The sequence below is a fragment of the Corylus avellana genome, chromosome 2 (genome assembly GCF_965113065.1).
Source record: "Corylus avellana chromosome 2, dhCorAvel1.hap1.2, whole genome shotgun sequence".
In the NCBI taxonomy this organism is placed as follows: Eukaryota; Viridiplantae; Streptophyta; class Magnoliopsida; order Fagales; family Betulaceae; genus Corylus; species Corylus avellana.
The window spans coordinates 8,050,633-8,069,018 of record NC_142491.1 but is presented as its reverse complement, the minus strand read 5'-3'; the positions used below and the strand labels follow the sequence as shown (position 1 = coordinate 8,069,018).

General features: G+C 36.4%; 1 protein-coding gene and 1 pseudogene across 6 annotated transcripts; one reads left to right on the top strand and one right to left on the bottom strand.

Moving 5' to 3' along the window:
• Positions 1 to 585: 585 nt before the first annotated feature.
• On the top strand, positions 586 to 8,669 carry LOC132167204 (protein PIN-LIKES 3-like). Of its 6 annotated transcripts, none has more exons than XM_088512949.1 (12): positions 587 to 739; positions 912 to 1,045; positions 1,788 to 1,957; positions 2,514 to 2,593; positions 2,686 to 2,810; positions 3,129 to 3,250; positions 3,733 to 3,972; positions 5,533 to 5,625; positions 6,011 to 6,111; positions 6,946 to 6,998; positions 7,097 to 7,282; positions 8,377 to 8,669. In XM_088512949.1, the coding sequence occupies exons 3-12, from the start codon at positions 1,823 to 1,825 to the stop codon at positions 8,499 to 8,501; spliced, it is 1,260 nt and encodes a 419-aa protein (XP_088369075.1). In that variant the 5' UTR covers positions 587 to 739; positions 912 to 1,045; positions 1,788 to 1,822; the 3' UTR covers positions 8,502 to 8,669. The 6 variants fall into 6 exon arrangements, with proteins under 6 accessions (XP_088369073.1, XP_059434096.2, XP_088369075.1 ...); XM_088512948.1 differs by having other exon boundaries at positions 1,779 to 1,957; XM_088512947.1 differs by having other exon boundaries at positions 586 to 728; positions 912 to 1,957.
• A 4,030-nt stretch (positions 8,670 to 12,699) lies between these two features.
• LOC132172711 (uncharacterized) lies at positions 12,700 to 18,313 on the bottom strand (annotated as a pseudogene).
• Positions 18,314 to 18,386: the final 73 nt, after the last annotated feature.

Genomic DNA, 18,386 nt, shown 5'->3' with positions numbered 1-18,386 from the left:
AGAGCATGCGCAGTATTTCTTTTAATATTGCGTGTTGGTTGAATTTCTTTTTACTCAATCCATTAAATTTATTAGTGCCCAAAATATATATAATTTTTACACGCTTTATTAAAAATTCATATGAAAATTATATATATTTTAAACACATATTAGACGAAATTAAAAACATAAAAAATAAATAAAAAAATAATCAAAAAAAAATTATTCGACCCAATTTGATAAAAAAACTTTATCCTTACTACTCTCGGCTAAAAACCGAAACCGATAAGCCTAAGTTCAATTGGACCAACTTGGACACGCAAATTATCCAATGCCAGTGTATTGGAATTTGGAACCTTTGACTGTCAGCTCCAAACAACTGCATTCAAGTAGAGAAAACAAAAAATGAAAAATGAAAGAAACAAGTGCCCTACATATTAAATTCTCTCTACCCACCTCATGGGCCTAATACCATACCATTATTATATGAAAGATAACGTTGGAAGAATCCAATCCAATGCATGAGATTGTCGTGTTCGTTTAAGAGATTAGGTCGAAGGAATCCATTTCTTTTTTGGGTCCTAGCTTAGAGGAGGACACAAAAGCCATCACGCAACAGCTGAAACCGACAGAGAATTAAGTAGTTGGAAAAGAATGGCAGGTGAAGAGCAATTAGACTACGGCTACTACAACACCCACAAGATACCAAAGCGGTTAAACATGAAGAGTCTTTGCTGTTCCATTGAAGTGTAATCATTTTGTATGAACCTTTCTATATTCTGCAGAGTCCAGCGAGAGTCAGCTTCCTTGTTCCTTTCTAAATTTCTAACACTCCAACTGCTTTACAAAACCAATATTCTAACTCTCATGCCATTGAAAAAGTTATCACTAACTTCTAACGAATTCTCATCCAAACTCTTATGTACATGTAGGTATATATGCTTCTTTGCAAGAGAGAAGAGGATGAACAGGCAAACACGTACATGAAAAGTTCCTGCAAGCCCCATATGCAGAAACTCTGAGCAAAGTGGAGAGTGAGACAGAAACTTATCTCAAATCCAACTGGGTATTGTTGTCTGAATGAAATAGTGGAATCTGAGCATGCATCCTATGTTTTCCTTGAGATTTGCATTTCCTTACAAGAGCAATGAGCAAGATCCTTCTAAAAAACTTTGTCTGTTTACTTTACGGTGTCTTTAATTAAACTTTGTCTGTTATCAGATTTTGAGTCTTCCCTACTATTCTATGTCTTATAAGCAATCAAATGTGACATGATAGATGGTGGAGTTAGTCTTCTTAGCAAATGAAGAGTTCAATGATGAAGAAAACATGTCACTATGTTGAGCAAGTATTTCTGCATGCTTAATTATGCGATCAAATTTGCATGAGAATCACTAGCTAGTGAAGTACCCAAATTTTGAACCCCATAATAGTCAATTTGGTAGCAATTCTAACTTGTATTTTTAACATAAATTGGAATATCCTCTTCACTATATTTTTTTATCTTTAATTTTGGGGTTTCCTGAGGAAAATTTGTTTTTCCTGGATTTGTTTCTTTTAATGACTCTCATATCAGATATAGATCTTTCCTATTTCCTTTCTAAGCATCTTTCTTATTTGCTTGTTTGTTCGGCATAAGTACAATTATTGCATTTTTCTTGTTTTTTTTGCATTAGTACTTGTAGTTGTGATGTTTCATCTGCAAGCATTCCAATTTAAGTTACTTGCATAAAACTTGAACCTTTTTTTTTATATATATACTGTATCTGGAAGCACTTATTTGACATGTTTTTGGCTAGGAGTATTAGAAAAGTTCATTTTGAGTTCAGTGAAGAAGCTTGCAATGGGATTCCTGGATCTATTCATTGTGGCATTGATGCCAGTGCTGAAAATACTCTTAGTTACTGCTGTTGGGTTATTGCTTGGAACAGAGCGTATAGATCTCTTGGGGGCAAATGCAAGGCAAATTTTGAATAGAGTGAGTTAAATTTTCTTACAGATCAGTGTTCTTTTTATTCTTTTAGTTCTTTTGTTTATGTCAAGCATGTTGGCTACTATTCTATAGAGTTATTTCATTGTAATCAACCATATGGTCATCCAATTTTTATGGCACTTTCATGTGCTGCTGCATGACACAATGTTCTTAAAATTTCAAGAAAAAATTGGTTTTTTTTTCCTATGAAATTTGTAATTTTAGAATATGCTGGCTAGCGTCCTTGTAATGTCCATTGGCAGTGATATTAATAACATGGCCTCAAGTCTTCTTGAAGGCTTGAACTTTGTCTTTGTCTTGCTCTCTTCTCCCCAATGCTCACCCTTTGGTACTGTTGTTTTTAGTTACTTTTATTAAGAAAAAAATTATGTTTTTTGGTAGTTTATGTATGCTGATCTTCAATTCTGATGGTTTTTCTTCTACTAAGTAAAAAAATCTGATCAAATTGTCTTAATGGCTAATTGGCTTGTATACTGTTGTATTATTTCTTCTTTTCTATTTTTCAAATTAAGGACTAACAACAGTACTTTCTTCTATATAGATTGTCTTTTTTGTGTTCGGTCCTTCACTTATTATCAGCAAGCTGGCTGATACAATTACATTAGACAGTTTAGCAACCTTGTGAGTTCAGCTCTGCCATACTTCTGAAGTTCTTCCCCTCCCTCTTTTTTCGTTTTTCTTTTCACTTTTGATAACTTTTGGTTAATCTATAGGTGGTTCATGCCAGTGAACATCCTTCTCACATTCGTTATTGGCACTGCCCTTGCATGGATACTCATAAAAATCACAAGAACTCCTCAACATCTGCGAGGCCTTGTCATTGGTTGTTGTTCCACAGGTACGCAAGAATTCGAATTCGAATAAACACTTTAGTTGGTGTATATTTTCTAGCCATACAGAACACCCAAATTAAGATCCAAATTAAGCAAGATGTATAATTCGTAATTTGAAAATTTTATGGAGGATTATCTTTACCCCTCTGTGCCTCTAAGGATTAGCAGAAAGTACAAAGAATATGTTCTCCAAGAAGTACATGACTCTGAGAATTAGTTTTTCCAAAGCTTTACACTGCATGTTTTTCCCATTAGGTAACATTTTATATGTAAGTGAAAGGTAATTGTCCATCGTGTATTTAGGAGGAGATTGTTCTGTGCAGGAAATTTAGGAAACTTGCCTATGATCATAATCCCAGCAGTCTGTGAGGAGAAAAATAGTCCATTTGGAGATTCTTCTGTTTGCTCAACAGATGGAGAGACTTATGCTGCACTTTCTATGGCGGTAATGTTAAATCACCACTTATTTCAAAAGCTTAAGCTGATAGGAAGAGATAAATTTAATCACTTAATCATTACTTTAACACTTCTCCTCACGTGGAATATTTAATTTAAATGGGAGTGATTTGACGGAGTCAAGGTTCGATCCTAAGACTTTTGGCTCTGATACCAATATTAAATTACCAGTTATCCCAAAAGCTTAATAGTCCATTATTCTCACTTTAAAATCACAGAAATGAATGCATGTCACAGTAAGATCAACTTGATGTGAATGATAAGATGTTGCTTAGTGCCTCCAATAACATGTCCCATTTGCAAGTTCATCTCAAATTGATAGGCCACCACTTGGATGAGATGTCAGTCACAAACTATGTCGATAACCCGGGCTCCTCTGAACTGGGCTAGCTAAATTTGTATGTTTTATAGCTCTTAAAATATGTCGGATGAAGTTCAATCATTTTGTTATTTCTTGTTTTGATGAGGCAGGTAGGAGCAGTATATATATGGACTTATGCATATCCTATCATGCGGATATATGCAAACAGAAAAGCTGAAGAAATTGTTATAGATGGCTCTTTAAATGGGGATAACAATTCTAGTGAAAGCTCACATTTATATTCAGAGATTGACACAGAAGCACTTCTTCCTTCAAAGGGTTGCCCAAGCTCAAAGGAATATATGGATCAGGCAGAAGTCTCGTCTACCGGATCCGAAGGAAAAGCAAAGGTTTCTTCTATATGTTGTGGTTTCCTTTCCATAAGATTCAAAAGCTTTTTAGCCTCAAAGTTTGATTTCCATTCAACAAAATCAATGAGAAGTAAAGAAAAACTATTCTTAATGCTTGTATTAAGAAGCAGGCTAGCACTGTGCAGGTCATATAGAACATAGCTTCAATACAGGAGATTGAGGGCATATACTAGGAGTTTATTAATTTTTGTATAGTTGAATGGAAGATCATACGTTCCTATCCTAAAATGGTAACATGTTTCATCAGTAAAAATGACATCTCATGTGTGAGACCATTTTGAAGGAAAAAAAAAAGGGAAAATTCAGTTAGTCCCCCCTAAACTTCCACTCGATTTTACAGATCCCCCCTGAACTTCCAAATCTCTCATTTTGGACCCTTGAACTTTCATTTGCTATCACTTTGGACCCTTCTGTTAGTTTTCAACGTTAAATTCAAACCGTCTGACTTTTTATGCCCATTATATCCCTACCTAGCCCACTTGAAATTCTGAAAATACGCAAAACTACAGCACCCACCCCAGCCCAAAACGACACCGTTTTGGGCAATAAAATTATATATATATTTTTTTTTAAAAAAAAAATACATTTTTAGCATTAAAATTGTTTTTTTTTTTTTTTTTTTTTTTTTATAAAAAAAACAGAGAAAATTCGGTGTGGTTGGAGCCACCCCCATGGTCGGTATGGGGGTGGCAAAAGGCCCCAAAAAAAAAAAAAAAAAAAAAGGTTTTGGGATGGGTTTGGGCTTTTGGGTGTGGCCAGACCACCCCAAGGGCCTGGGGGGGTTTCGGCCACCCCCTATGGCCGGTATGGGGGTGGCGGAAACCACCCCAGGCCCTTGGGGGTGGTCCGGCCACCCCCAAAAGCCCCAAAGCCATTCCGTTGTTTTTTTTTTTTTTTTTTTTTTTGGCCTTTTGGGGGTGGCCGGACCACCCCCTTGGCCATGGGGGTGGTTCGACCACTCCAGCCAGCCACCCCCTTGGCCAAAAATGGGGTGGTCCGGCCACCCCCATTTTGGCCAAGGAGGAGGCTGAAGCAACCTCGATTTTTTTTTTTTTTTTTTAATTTTTTTTTTCTTTAATATTTTACTTTTTCTTTTTTAAAAAGAATAATAATAATAATAATTTTAATGCCCAAAACGACGTCGTTTTGGGCAGAATGAGTGTTGTAGTTTTGAAGCCAAAACGGAGTAGTTTTAACGTGAGGATATAATGGCTATAAAAAGTCAAACCGTTTAATCTAACGTTAAAAACTAACAGAGGGGTCCAAAGTGAGAGCAAATGGAAGTTCAGGAGTCCAAAATGAGAGATTTGGAAGTTCTGGGAAATCTGTAAAATCGGGTGGAAGTTCAGAGGGGCTTACTGAAGTTTCCCAAAACAAAAATGTTCTAACAGAGTAACTAATGGTTGTGATATCTTGATACATTAAGAAGCATAGCTTTCACTTAAGGCAACTTCGCTTTTTCTTTTTCTTTTACTTTTTTACTTTCCTCTTCCAATTTCCTCCTTGAATAAAATAACCTTTCAAAGATGCTTTGGACAGGTTACATTGCTGGAGAAGACTAGGCTGCAACTTAAGATGATTATTGGGCACATTGACTTTCAAAAATTGTTTGCACCATCTACAATCGCAGCGGTATGCTCATAGTGCTTGTTCTATCCAGCAAAAGCTTTGTCTTTGTGCTGCAAGCAGTCAGTATGGTCAGTTTTTCCCTTGTATAATCCTGGTAAACGTGCTTGTTCAAATAGAAGCAGATAATCTGGGAAAATCTATTCCATCTTGACCTTGAGTTAGAGAAACTATGGTAGTTGAATCACATTCATTCCAAAAATAAACTTATTCTGTTTCTTGAGGATTTGATCCTATACTTAATGGAGAATGAGATAATTCAGTAATATTCAAGACTAATGCACTGCCAGACTCATTTTAAATGCTCTACATAATTGTTTCAAAGTATTTGCTTAATTATTATCTTTATATAGGGATCTCCAAATTAAGATGCTTAGTGTTTCTTCTATAGATTGTCGGGTTTATCATCGGACTAGTCTCTCCAATTCGAAAGATACTGATTGGTGATGATGCTCCTCTTCGTGCCGTCTACAGTTCTGTGAGTTTGATAGGGTATGAATCCAACCCCATCCTCAATATAGATCCTACTGTGAATTGGAAACTTGGATTGGTGTTAATATCTACATGTGAAAGTTTATTTTGGAAATAAACATCAATGCATTAGTTTCACGTAGATATATCAATTAAATATATGTTTAGAAACAGTAGCCCTTCCCCCCCCCCCCCCCCCCCCCCCCTCTCTCTCTTTCTCAGCTAAAGTATTTCATTTTAACCAAGAAGCAGAAAAAAAAAGTTAGACCTACAACTCTTTTACAAATTATTGACATGGGTCAAAGCGTTTAAAAAAAAATGTGGATGATGTTGCTCCAATCACATATTAACACATGTCAGCAACTTGTAAAAGAGTTGTAGGACGAGCTTTACTCAAAGCGGAAATAGCAGCAATAGTTCTTCCTAACTCACACAGTCGTAAGAATATATCAGCAGTAGTAGTATTGGTAGATATGATTGTCATAGCAAGTTATGTAAATCCATAACTCTTAGAACTTAGAAGCCATGGCAAAACATGAAGCATTCATGTTTCAATTTGGTGTTCTGTATACACTTTCCAACTTGGGTTCTCATTTGGGAATTTGAATTAAATTCTTGTAGTTTCCTTTGTTAAATCACCACTTCTTCCAAAAGTTTAAGTATCACCCTCATTGATAAATGAGGCCCAACAATTAGAATTTTTAATTGAAACAGAAGGTAAATGACAGAGACAAGGTTCGGATTCTTTAACTTTAATACCATATTAAATCATCACTTATCCTAAAAGCTTAAACTGATGAGAAGAGATAAATTTAAACATTTAATATATATTCTAACGTCCTTTCTCTTCTATAGGGATGCAGCAATACCATGTATAACACTAATAATTGGAGCAAACCTTCTGAAAGGTAGCTTTTTATACCTTATGTTGGCTTAGTTAAAGTTCTTTCATGGATTTCCCATGAAAGGTATCAAATACTTTATATATATAATTTAATTTTTACAGGTCTCAGAGGCTCTGGAGTAGGTCCATTAATTATATTAGGGGTTATTGCAATTCGGTACATTATCATGCCTTTACTGGGTATTGTAATTGTTAAGGCTGCAAACCATTTTGGCATGGTGGACTCAGATTCATTATTTCAGTTTACACTTATGCTTCAATATGCACTTCCACCCGCAATGAATGTAGGTATGTATGATTACTTTTCCATTTTTGTTTAACTTTTTTCTTTTTGCAACCCTTCGGGCTTCAAACTGTCCATTTTGAAATAGAAGGTAAAGTGTTGAGTCAGGGTTTGAATTTAAGACATTTGCTCTGGTACCACATTAAATGATCACTTATTCTAAAACTTTAAGTAGATAGGAAATGGTAATTTAATTAATTAATTAATTAACCTTCTAACATTAAATTCATAATTGCTTAACAGTTTGATCTTTTTATTGGCAATTATTGTTAAAGCCCCAGTTTAAAAGCTTGGTTCCTGGTGCTTGTTTGCAGTATATAGAAAGATTCAGACTCAATGGACTTCTTGATTGGGATCTGTCTTACATGATGTTATTAAAATAGCAGCGTATATGTTGTAGTGTAAGCAACGATTAAGATTGAATCTCAAAGTTGACTTACTTTGAGAAGCTTTTAATAGAAGAGATAAAAAGAAGAAAGATTTTGAAAAATTCAATCTTAACTGTTGCTTAAACTACAACATACATGCTGTTATTTTAATAACAACATGTAAGCCGGATCCGATTGATTGAACTTTCTGGATCAGCTAGCTTTAATTAGTCCTTGAAATGATCAATCTTGAATAAATTCTATGATTAATAAATATTGTTTTCGATTAGTTTACTTTAACTTGTGACACCTCGGAAATTTAAGTTTCGCATTAGGTGGATGGATGGTGAAGGTGGAACAGGATCCTTTCTAGTTCATTTTGAACCGGAGAGTATCAAATTAGTTATATTTTATAAGTATTTTTGTCTTTTCACTTTTTGAGATGGGACAAAAATACCCCTTCATTAATTACTTATCAAATGAGACAAAACTTTATAAGTGATTTCAGAAAGCTTCGATTATAACACAAACATGACTAATATTTTTCTTGGGTTGTGATTAACAATATCACTTGCACTAAGGCATTACATCATAACGTAGGCTCCGATGAGGATGTCGGGTATTTGAACGGGGGAGATTGTGAATATGTTTGGATGTCCATTTGTGGTTTGTGATTTGCTGCAATTATAGGCACATTTTTCATTGCTAACGATATGTGATGAACATGGCAGGTACAATTTCTCAATTGCTTGAGACTGGACAGAACGAATGCTCTATCATTTTCCTATGGACTTATGCTGTGGCAGCATTCGCTCTAACACTCTGGTCAACCATCTTCATGTTCGTTGTTGCTTAATCAGATTATTTGCATAAATTGATCAAATTACAATGAGAAGCTTAATTACCTTCTTTTGTTACTATTTATTCTGTACAATTTTGAGAGGAATTTTGTAAAACATCAAGAGTTAAATATAATACTGAGCATACTCTTTGTTAGATCTACTCAAAGGGATCTACAAGCTAATCATGGTGTTCTGAATTCTTGCCCAATGCTTAGCCTACTTCTGGTAGTTGTTGCAGTTTTTTAACGGGGGTTTAGATAACTAGATAAGTTTGTTTCAATCTATATCTCTTTTGCTTCAATAATTACTTTATACGGCTCTACATTGAGGAACGAGTCACTTGTTTAGCCTTTTCTCTACTATTTGTTTGTATTTCTGCATTGTTATTTTCATTTTGAGTTGTTGTTTGAGAGCCCACCTTTTTTTTTTCTTCGGTGTTTTGATCCGACGTAACACTTTCCCAATTTGATTATTAAAAAAAAGGGAAAAATATAAAAAAGCCCTCCAAACTACCAACCGTTTTCGATTTAGCCTCTGATGTTCCAAAAGTCATAAAGTAGCCTCCTCAACTACCAAACTGTCGCATTTTGGCCACTCCGTTAGTCAAAACCGTCAGTCTGGACGGAAACTACAAAACGATGTCGTTTGGTTACGGGTAAGTTACAAAAATGCCCTTCTATGTATTTTTTTATTTTTTTTTTAGGAGCAAAACGGCGCCGTTTTGCTCCCAAAAGGGTTCACTTACCCTAAGCAAAACGGCGCCGTTTTGCTTAGGTTAATTAAACCCTTTTCCCCATTCTCAATCAATCCCACGCAACACAGCTCCCCCCCTCCCCCTCATGCACAGCCGTGGTCGATTCTCTTCTCCACACGCACAGCTCCAGTGATCCAACCCATCGCGCCGATGGTCCCCCTCACGCCGATCATCCGTCGTCCCATCGTCACGCCGCCGTCCTGCAAAACCCAAAAACCCAGAAATCATTTCGTCCAAACAGCCCAATCGGATCGTCTCCCACGCACCACGCCGGTGATGCCATTCGTCCCCCTCAACTCCGATCGTCCCGTCGTCACGCCGTCGTCCTACAAAACCGAAGAAGCCACAAATCATTCCCTCCAAACAGCCCAATCGGATCGTCTCCCATATCACACAAATCCTGCAACGATTTTATGGTTTTCTTACCCAACCCATTAAACAACGAAATCGTAGGGGGAAAGAAGTCTGACTTTGAAGATTTCGGCCAACAGCTCGTCAACAATGGAGAAGATTGGAAGTGAGTTCGCTGACGATGATACGAGTGGCTGTGTACTGTCGGTGGAAAGTTCACCGGCGAAGTCTACCTCTGCGTGTACGAAATGCCTGTGCGGAATTGAATCACCAGTGATGACTTCTCGCATGCAGAAAAATCTTGGTAGAAGGTTTATTGGATGCGGTAAATACAATGTGGGAATTTAGGGATTTAAAAATTAGGGGTTTTCAGTTTCTTTCTTTCTTCGTTTCTCCGTTTGTTTGAATTTTGTACAGTGATTATTTATGGTGGATTTTTGGGTCTCTTCTACGAAATGTGTTCGATGTTGATGTTGTTGATTTAGGGCTGTTGGGTATTTCAACTGGACTTTTTTTTTTTGGTGTGGTTTAAAAAGGAACCGGAACTGTCTCACCTGTTTGCCTCTTAGTGGAATGGAAAATTTGATTATTTAGGTTTGATACAAAAAATAATGACTTATACTCTTTGAAGACTCACTGTCTATGCGTGTTTTGTGGTTGTAGAATTGGTATGTTGGATTGTCAATTTTAAATTTTAGGTCATCTGAGTTTAATTAATTTTGATGTCGGGGCTATGCAAGTTGCTGCAAAAATAGTTCATAGAATGCATATAATTAAGGTATGTTAAAAAGTATTGATTAAAATCATTTAGACAATTAGTTGAAGAAATTATGAGACCTTAATTAGTTGAAGAAATTATTTGACTCCCCCACTTTCAATAGAAACGGTAAGACCAAGAAAACAATGCCAGACATTAGATAGATATTTAAGTAGAAAAAATTGGAATCCTTTTTTTTTATTTGTTTTCTAAAAAAAACCATTATCAAACATTGTATATTGTAATATATAGTCTTTGTTTTTTAAGTCAATGTTCACCTTATTTTAAAAGTAAATATCAATTCCTCTTCATATTAAACAATAATTTAAAAGTAAACGGAATTCCCTCCCAATAAAAAAAAAAAAAAAAACGTAAACGGAATTGTTTGTAGCATTGTCTATATATATCCATTTATTTATATATATCCATTAAGTAAATAGCATTCATTTGCAACCTGGATTTATTTTATTTCAATTTCATCAAAATAGGCACTGACGATTAGTTAGTCATGCACATAGTAAATCACGAACGATAAATAAATTAATTCTATATAAACACTCCTTATATACAATTCATCTTCTAAATTGGGCAAAAAATTAACGTGTCAATTGAGAGTCGTGTGACATAAAAAAAAAAAAAATTGAAAAATCATATAAAAAAAAAATAGAACGTCACTGCACTGTAAGATCTTTATCAAAACGTCACTGCACTGTAACATCTACTTATCAAAATTGAAAAATCACATAAAAAAAAAAGAAGGCAAAATCTGAAAATTTCCAACTAAATATCAATGTCCCTATTAATAATTACATTACATCATTGGTAATCACATGCATAAATCACACAAACAGCCTCCTACCACATTAACCACCTAATTTTCCTTTTACCTGTTAAACTTACACACTTTAAACGATATATTCAAGCTAATCATTTGTTGGGAGCTTTCATTAACTTCATTCATACTCTTCAAAAAAAAAAAAAAAAAAAATCCAACCCAAACTGTAATAATCCACGTACCAAATGAATCGATGGAGTACTATATCGATTCTTCTAAACATAAAAATAAATAATATCATTTAATTAACATCATTTGTCAAGTTAAATTGAAGTGTATAATAATTTAACAAAAGAAACACCAAGTGGGTTGAAGTACTCACATTAACACTAACATTCCTCTTTGACTGTGCGGACTGTGTATTAGGTGGTTCATACAACCTTACGGTGTTGACAGTACTCTGAAACTATGTAACATTTTATTGTGTCATCCAAAAGTAAAATGCACCACAATGAGATAATGTTATAAATAGTTTGCTCACACTAGCATTGCCCTGCGACTGTGGTGTTTGATGTTGAGAAGGCCCATACAATCTGACTGTGTGGACAGTACCCTGAAACTGACCTCTACCTCCACCACTAGTCCTTGGTCCACCAATATGCAGTCCAGTAGGCCCTCCCCTAGTCCTTGGTCCACCCCTTTGCAGTCCAGTAGACCCTTCTGGGGTAGGTTGAAACTGACCTCTGCCTCTACCTCTACCCCTACCCTTACCCCTACCCCTAGTACTCCCTCTACCTATAGAAGATGCATCAGTATCTTGCGAAACCTGCACATATGATGTAAACTTGGTAAATCAAATGTAATGAACTAATTGCAATGAGTAATGACATGTAAACAGTTTATCACTTACTGTTTCAGCCTCAATGGTTGGCTGGGGAGTTGGGTTCTGACCATGTACAGTTCGACCACTACCATCTTGTACCTATGATAATAAACTTGTCAAATATTAACATAATACAATATATAAAAAAAAAAAAAAAAAAAAATACAAAACATGTAGTAACTAACCTCATGTTGTCTGGCATTACTACTTCCTCTATTGTAATTCACTGCCTTTGCTCTGTTCCGTGGACATGTTCTGCTATTGTGTCCAATCCCTCTGCATTTGCCGCATCTCATCCTCACTCCACCCATCCTCATACGGTATTGGTTAACCGGCTCTTCTAGACCCCTTGTCCTTGCTTTTCTCGGCCTCCCTGGTTGTATTCTACTTATGGGGGGATCCACTTGGTCGTAGTTAGTCTTCACCCATTGGTCCTCTCCGGGCATTGGATACACAATGTCATCGTAGGCTTTTTTATACATCTCAACACTATACCAATCATCTACATAATCTTTGGGGTTTGCATTAAAAAACCAAATTGCTGACATTGCATGTGTACATGGGATTCCTGTCATGTCCAACTGTCTACAGCCACAAGTTTTCCTCCACAAATTCACAACATACTATTTATTATTGTGTGTTACTTCGTATAATCTAGCCCTAGCATATGTGCTGTAGCAATGCCCAGCAACCTATTCAATTTCATCCAATTTGGCAACAACCCTTGGACATAGCCTCACAATCATGGTGCGGATGCCATCCCTCTTCGTTTGATATCTCTTCATCAACTTCTTCCTTATGAATTCCAGCATCGATATGATCAGCAGGTCACTCGCATTCAGGATGTAAGCATTGAAGCACTCACAGAGGTTGTTGACAAGTAGATCACACCTCGGGAATGTATTGAACCAAGTCCTGGACCATGAGCTTGGGTCAACATTTGACAAGTAGTTGTATGCATCCTCACTTATATGCTTCAATTCATCCATTTTCTTATGGAATTCAGCTTCAGTGTATGCTGCAGCCGCAACTCATAACTTGTCTTTCAATGCAAGACCACGATGACTTGTATCTCTATAGTTCGCATACAAATGCCTCACACAGAACCGATGGTCACCCCCGGGAAGCACCACGTCAAACGCTGGTTGCAGCCTCTACAACCACAATGAGTAATAAACAACACTTGGTTATCTTTTGATGAAAACAATGAAAAATAAAAACAAATGAACCTAATGAACTTATAATATAGTTACCTTTTGACGATCAGAAATAAATGTCCATCCTTATGCAAGAGGGGTGCCAAGATCTGAGATCAAAGTCTCAAGAAACCATATCCAACTGTCTTTGGTTTATGCCTCAACAACTGCAAGTGCCACTGGGTACATGTTATTATTGCCATCCCTCGAAATGGCCGACAAAAGCTGTCCCTTATAAGTCCCCTTCAAAAAGCATCCATCCAACCCAATGATAGGCCTACAACCAGCTCGAAAACCTTTCTTCATGGCAGCCAATGAAAAATACAACCTTTGGAAACATGCCGGATGGTCAGGTAAAGGCCTATCAACCTTCATCATGACACAACTACCCTGATATGTTTGTCTAACGGTTTCACAATAATCCCAAAGCTTCTTGTATTGCAGCTTGTCTTTGCCATGAAGCATTTCCTTTGCAATTTTTCTATCCCTATACAATTGCCATTTATTAACATCAACACCCCACTTGCCTTCACTTCCCCAAGAATTGCCTTCAATGGCATGTTAGGTTGCACTCTAAACTTATCAATAAGTCTATCAACAATCCATCCAGATTTCACAATCGAATTCCTATGCTGCCTTGTACAAGTGTGTTTGTCTTGTATCGATCTAATTTCAAATGAATCTTGATCCTTGCATTTACGACCGTAAACCCGATACCTACAACCTGGATCCTTGCATACGACAATACATGTGGCTCGGTAATTTTTTGTAAACCTTATATCCTTACCTTTCCTCAAATTGTTTTCCCTAATTGCTTGTCTAAAGACTTTGATTGAGGGAAACATTTGCCTATTACTCAACTGTGGATTTGACATGTCAGTTTGTTGAAACTCTGTTCGCCTAGTTACAAATCTGGCAGCAGATGAAACCTCATTCTCCTCGTCACTTATAGGAGGGGATACAAGAATGTCACTTCGGGCCATGGTAGAGTTTGCATCATCATCCTCAACCTCATCACCATATCACTTACCCCTTCCACTATCTTTTCCAGCTCCCCTTGCATTTGCATTTTGGTTATCATCCTGCGCCACCTCATCACTCTCATCCTCCTCATCATTATCCTCATCCCCATCATCACCCTCATTACCCTCCCCATCACCCTCCTCATTACCCTCAACACCACCCTCCTCAACATTTCCCCTTGCCATGGATGGCCCAAGGAGGTTGTTATCTTCATCAAACAAGTCTGGTTCGAAAACTTCTTCCCAATAAGGATCATCTCGATCAATCCTATTATTTTCACCATGTTCACCATCATCATCATCATTGTCGTCTTCATATTCATCATCATTAACTGCAGGCTCATTAAATGAAACAAGGTACAACCCAATAACCGGTGCCCCTTTATGTGCAGCAACCATTTCCAAGACATTATGATCTGATGAAATTAATTTCAAACCACCTTGAAAACTACAACCTGGCTCTAAGTAATACACCAAATCCCTTAACTTGTATCCATATTTTTTTACTATACCCTCAATCTCAAAAAATGACAACTTATCCTCGTCATTCGTCTCATCATGCAGATCTACGTCACCCCCCACATATGTGTACGTAAACCTCCTATTAATCTTACCACCGTAATGCACCTCAAACACAAGCTCTCGTATAGTCATCCTACACAATAAAAGAATTAAAGAAAATTAACAACTCAATAAAATATAAAATATATATATATATATATATATATATATATATATATATATATATATATATATATCGAGCTTAAGTAAATATCAACTAGTATTAAGTACGGCGTTAACCTCTATTCAATTAATTAGAGTCACTTTACAGGAAAATTAAAAATAATAATTAAAGTTAAATTGTACAAGGCATTCAATATAAAGCAAGGGAACATCCTGGAAACAAATCTAGACAATATATGGTCATTAATTATGTACACCCAATTATAAAGGCACATGCAACTTTATATGATCATATGAGTATTTGATATGACATTATTTTATACGGCGTTATTTCATAGGGACCACAAAACCGAATACACCCGAGCCATAGGTATTCCTACTTATTTTATCATTGACCACTGCATAAATGTGGGACCACAGAAAAAGGGAAAAACATACAAGTAAAAAAACAAGTTATAAATTTGATCGCTCTAGAATTGAATACACCCTACCTGAATTTTATGGTTTTTGTTACTGTGCCTATATACAAAAACCGAGCATGTAGTTTCAATTCAAACGTGTGAGGGTTTGGTGGCATTCACATGTGCTTTGGTTTTGCGTCTCTGCTTCTTCAAAAGGGAGGAGAAGAAGAAAAAAAAATAGAGATACATTATTACCATTTAATGCAAAGTTATATTTTTTGTATACAAGTAATGCTACATCCACGTCACCCATTGCGAATGGATTTCATAAATAGTGATGGGATGTAGGGTTACTCCACGCTATAAAATAAATTAATTATCATGATTTTATATGTGCGATAAAAAAAATAAAGAGTACAAATTAATTAAGTGCTATACATATTTTTTTCAAGATAACTTTTTTATGTTCCGAAATGACCACACAATTTTGTTTCACAAAGTGGAAGGTTGATTATCGCTTTCTAAAGTTTGGTTGTGCTTTTGTAAACAATGTGTAAGTTGGGGGGAGGGCGGGCCAAGAATAATTTTCCCTTCTCATGCCAAAATATATACAACTACTAAGGTTCTTTGTTAATGTCTACTTTCTATTGGAGTTCATTTAAGATTTTGCAAGCCAAAGATGTGTTCTTAAATAAACAAATTTCAATTTGTTGAAAGTTCCTCATTTGGGAGTGCATTTTAAATAAAATGCCGGTCCGTCCGTAGGTTGAAAGAAGCAGGGTGGGTGCGCTGCATTTGGACAATTTCATTTATTTATTTTTTTGTTAATTTTCGGTTAGCTCATGGTTTGTTCACATTTTTCTTTCTTTTTCCTTTTCAACAGACAACAAAGGGGACCACAGATGGCATGCATTACAACAAGGGGGACCACAGAAAAAAGGGAAGGCAGAATGCAAAAAAACAAATCATACAACCAACTCATCCGACAATAAGTAGACAGTAAACTCATCATCAACCAATAACTTCAAATATTATATTATACAAAAAAAAACAACGGGTCTGTAGACAAGGAAAAAAATATACAAACAATAAACAAATACACAAAAACATAGGGACCCATATCACTTTCGGACGCTATAAAGTCAATCTTTCTTCACACTAAATCAGACCATCAATACATTTGCAAAACGCCCAAAATCATTCTCCACAAACCCAAAAAAATAGGAACAACTCAATGGGTTACCTTCAGTGACCGATTGGGCTGTTTGGAGGGAATGATTTGTGGCTTCTTCGGTTTTGCAGGACGACGGCGTGACGACAGGACGAGGGGAAGATCGGAGTTGAGGGGGACGAACGGCACGACCGGCGTGGTGCGTGGGAGACGATCCAATTGGGAAGTTTGGACGGAATGATTTCTGGGTTTTTGGGTTTTGCAGGACAATGGCGTGACGACGGGATGACGGACGATTGGCGTGAGGGGGACCACCAACGCGATGGGCTGGATCACAGGAGCTATGCGTGTGGAGAAGAGAATCGGCCACAGCTGTGCGTGAGGGGGAGGGGGGAGCTGTGCTGCGTGGGATTGATTGAGAATGGGGAAAAGGGTTTAATTAACCTAAGCAAAACGGCGCCGTTTTGCTTAGGGTAAGCGAAACTTTTTGGGAGCTAAACAGCGCCGTTTTGCTCCTCCTTAAAAAAATAATAATAATTATAATAAAATAAAATACATAGAAGGGCATTTTTGTAACTTACCCGTAACTAAACGACGTTGTTTTGTAGTTTTCGTCCAGACTGACGGTTTTGACTAACAGAGTGGCCAAAATGCGACAGTTTGGTAGTTGAGGGGGCTACTTTATGACTTTTGGAACATCAGAGGGCTAAATCGAAAACGGCTAGTAGTTTGGGAGGACTTTTTTATATTTTTCCCTAAAAAAAAAAGGAAAAAAGTAACAGAAAATTTCACTTTGTTCAAAATTTTAATGGACATTATGTCACGGTATGCCCTCGTGCTTTACTTTTGTGATATTGAGACCTTGGTTTTCAATATAATGAAATCGATACTCGTGTTTTGAATATCTGTAAGGGTTAATTACTTTATTAGTATTTGGTTTAAATCCTATCATAAATGGTATTTGATTTATAGGAAAAGACCAACTTAGTACTTCTATTACGTTTCATCACACGTGTCATTACATATAAATGCCACGAGTCCTAAAAATTAAAATGAATTAAAAATAAATAAAGAATAATTAATTAAAAAACTAAAACCTAAAAAAAAATAGTAATAACCTAAAAAATTAAACTCACAAAAATAATTATTTAACAAGCTCTCTACTCTATTTCAAATTTAACTCTGATGAATAAAACTCTCCAAATAGCAAATGCCAAAGAGTTAAAGCTATTTAATTTTTTAATCTTATATATTCATTTTCATTATCTCTCTCATCTACCAAGAATAATAATAATAATAATAATAATAATAATAATATTATTATTTAACTGAAGTAGAAGAAGATAGACTGAGTTTAATATTTCGTTCAGTTTAAAAGTGGCTCTCCAAATTTAAAAAAGTTTGTTCAAATTTAACCTTTTTTTTTTTAATAACAAAAAACGGCTACTTTTGTGAGTTTTTCAAACTTTTAGCCAAATCTGCAGAGTTCAGTAGAAATGCGCCAAAGTATGGGCGGGAAATTACAAAAGAGAAAGCATATTGAAAAAATATAAAGCCCTCCCCAATTCTTCTCTCTCTCTCAGTCTCTCTCTTATTCTGTGTGCAGTAGCGCACAGCTAACAGCTTCAACAATGCTTCCGAGGAAAATGCCCAATCCTTTTTCTTCCTCCTCCTCCTCATCATCATCATCATCATCACCATCGTCGTCCAAGAAATCCAACCCAACCAATAAACCCCACCCCTCCAAGTTTGGCATCCAACATTTCTTCCAACGCCATACCCAGAACGCCCTCTAAGCCTCTCAGAAGAGTCCGAACCCCGCCGCCACCCATGCTCCGAGTTCGGGTCCAGAGAAATCGGGTTTGCCTGTTCCAAACCCGATAAATGATCCCGGAAATGCACCCA

Bases quoted from the DNA above. Each gene is read 5' to 3' on its own strand.
- LOC132167204 (XM_088512947.1), top strand. From the start codon at position 1,823: ATGGGATTCCTGGATCTATTCATTGTGGCATTGATGCCAGTGCTGAAA. The intron at 6,112-6,945 runs GTATGAATCCAA...TCTCTTCTATAG, and splicing joins AGTTCTGTGAGTTTGATAGG to GGATGCAGCAATACCATGTA. The intron at 6,999-7,096 runs GTAGCTTTTTAT...TAATTTTTACAG, and splicing joins TGGAGCAAACCTTCTGAAAG to GTCTCAGAGGCTCTGGAGTA.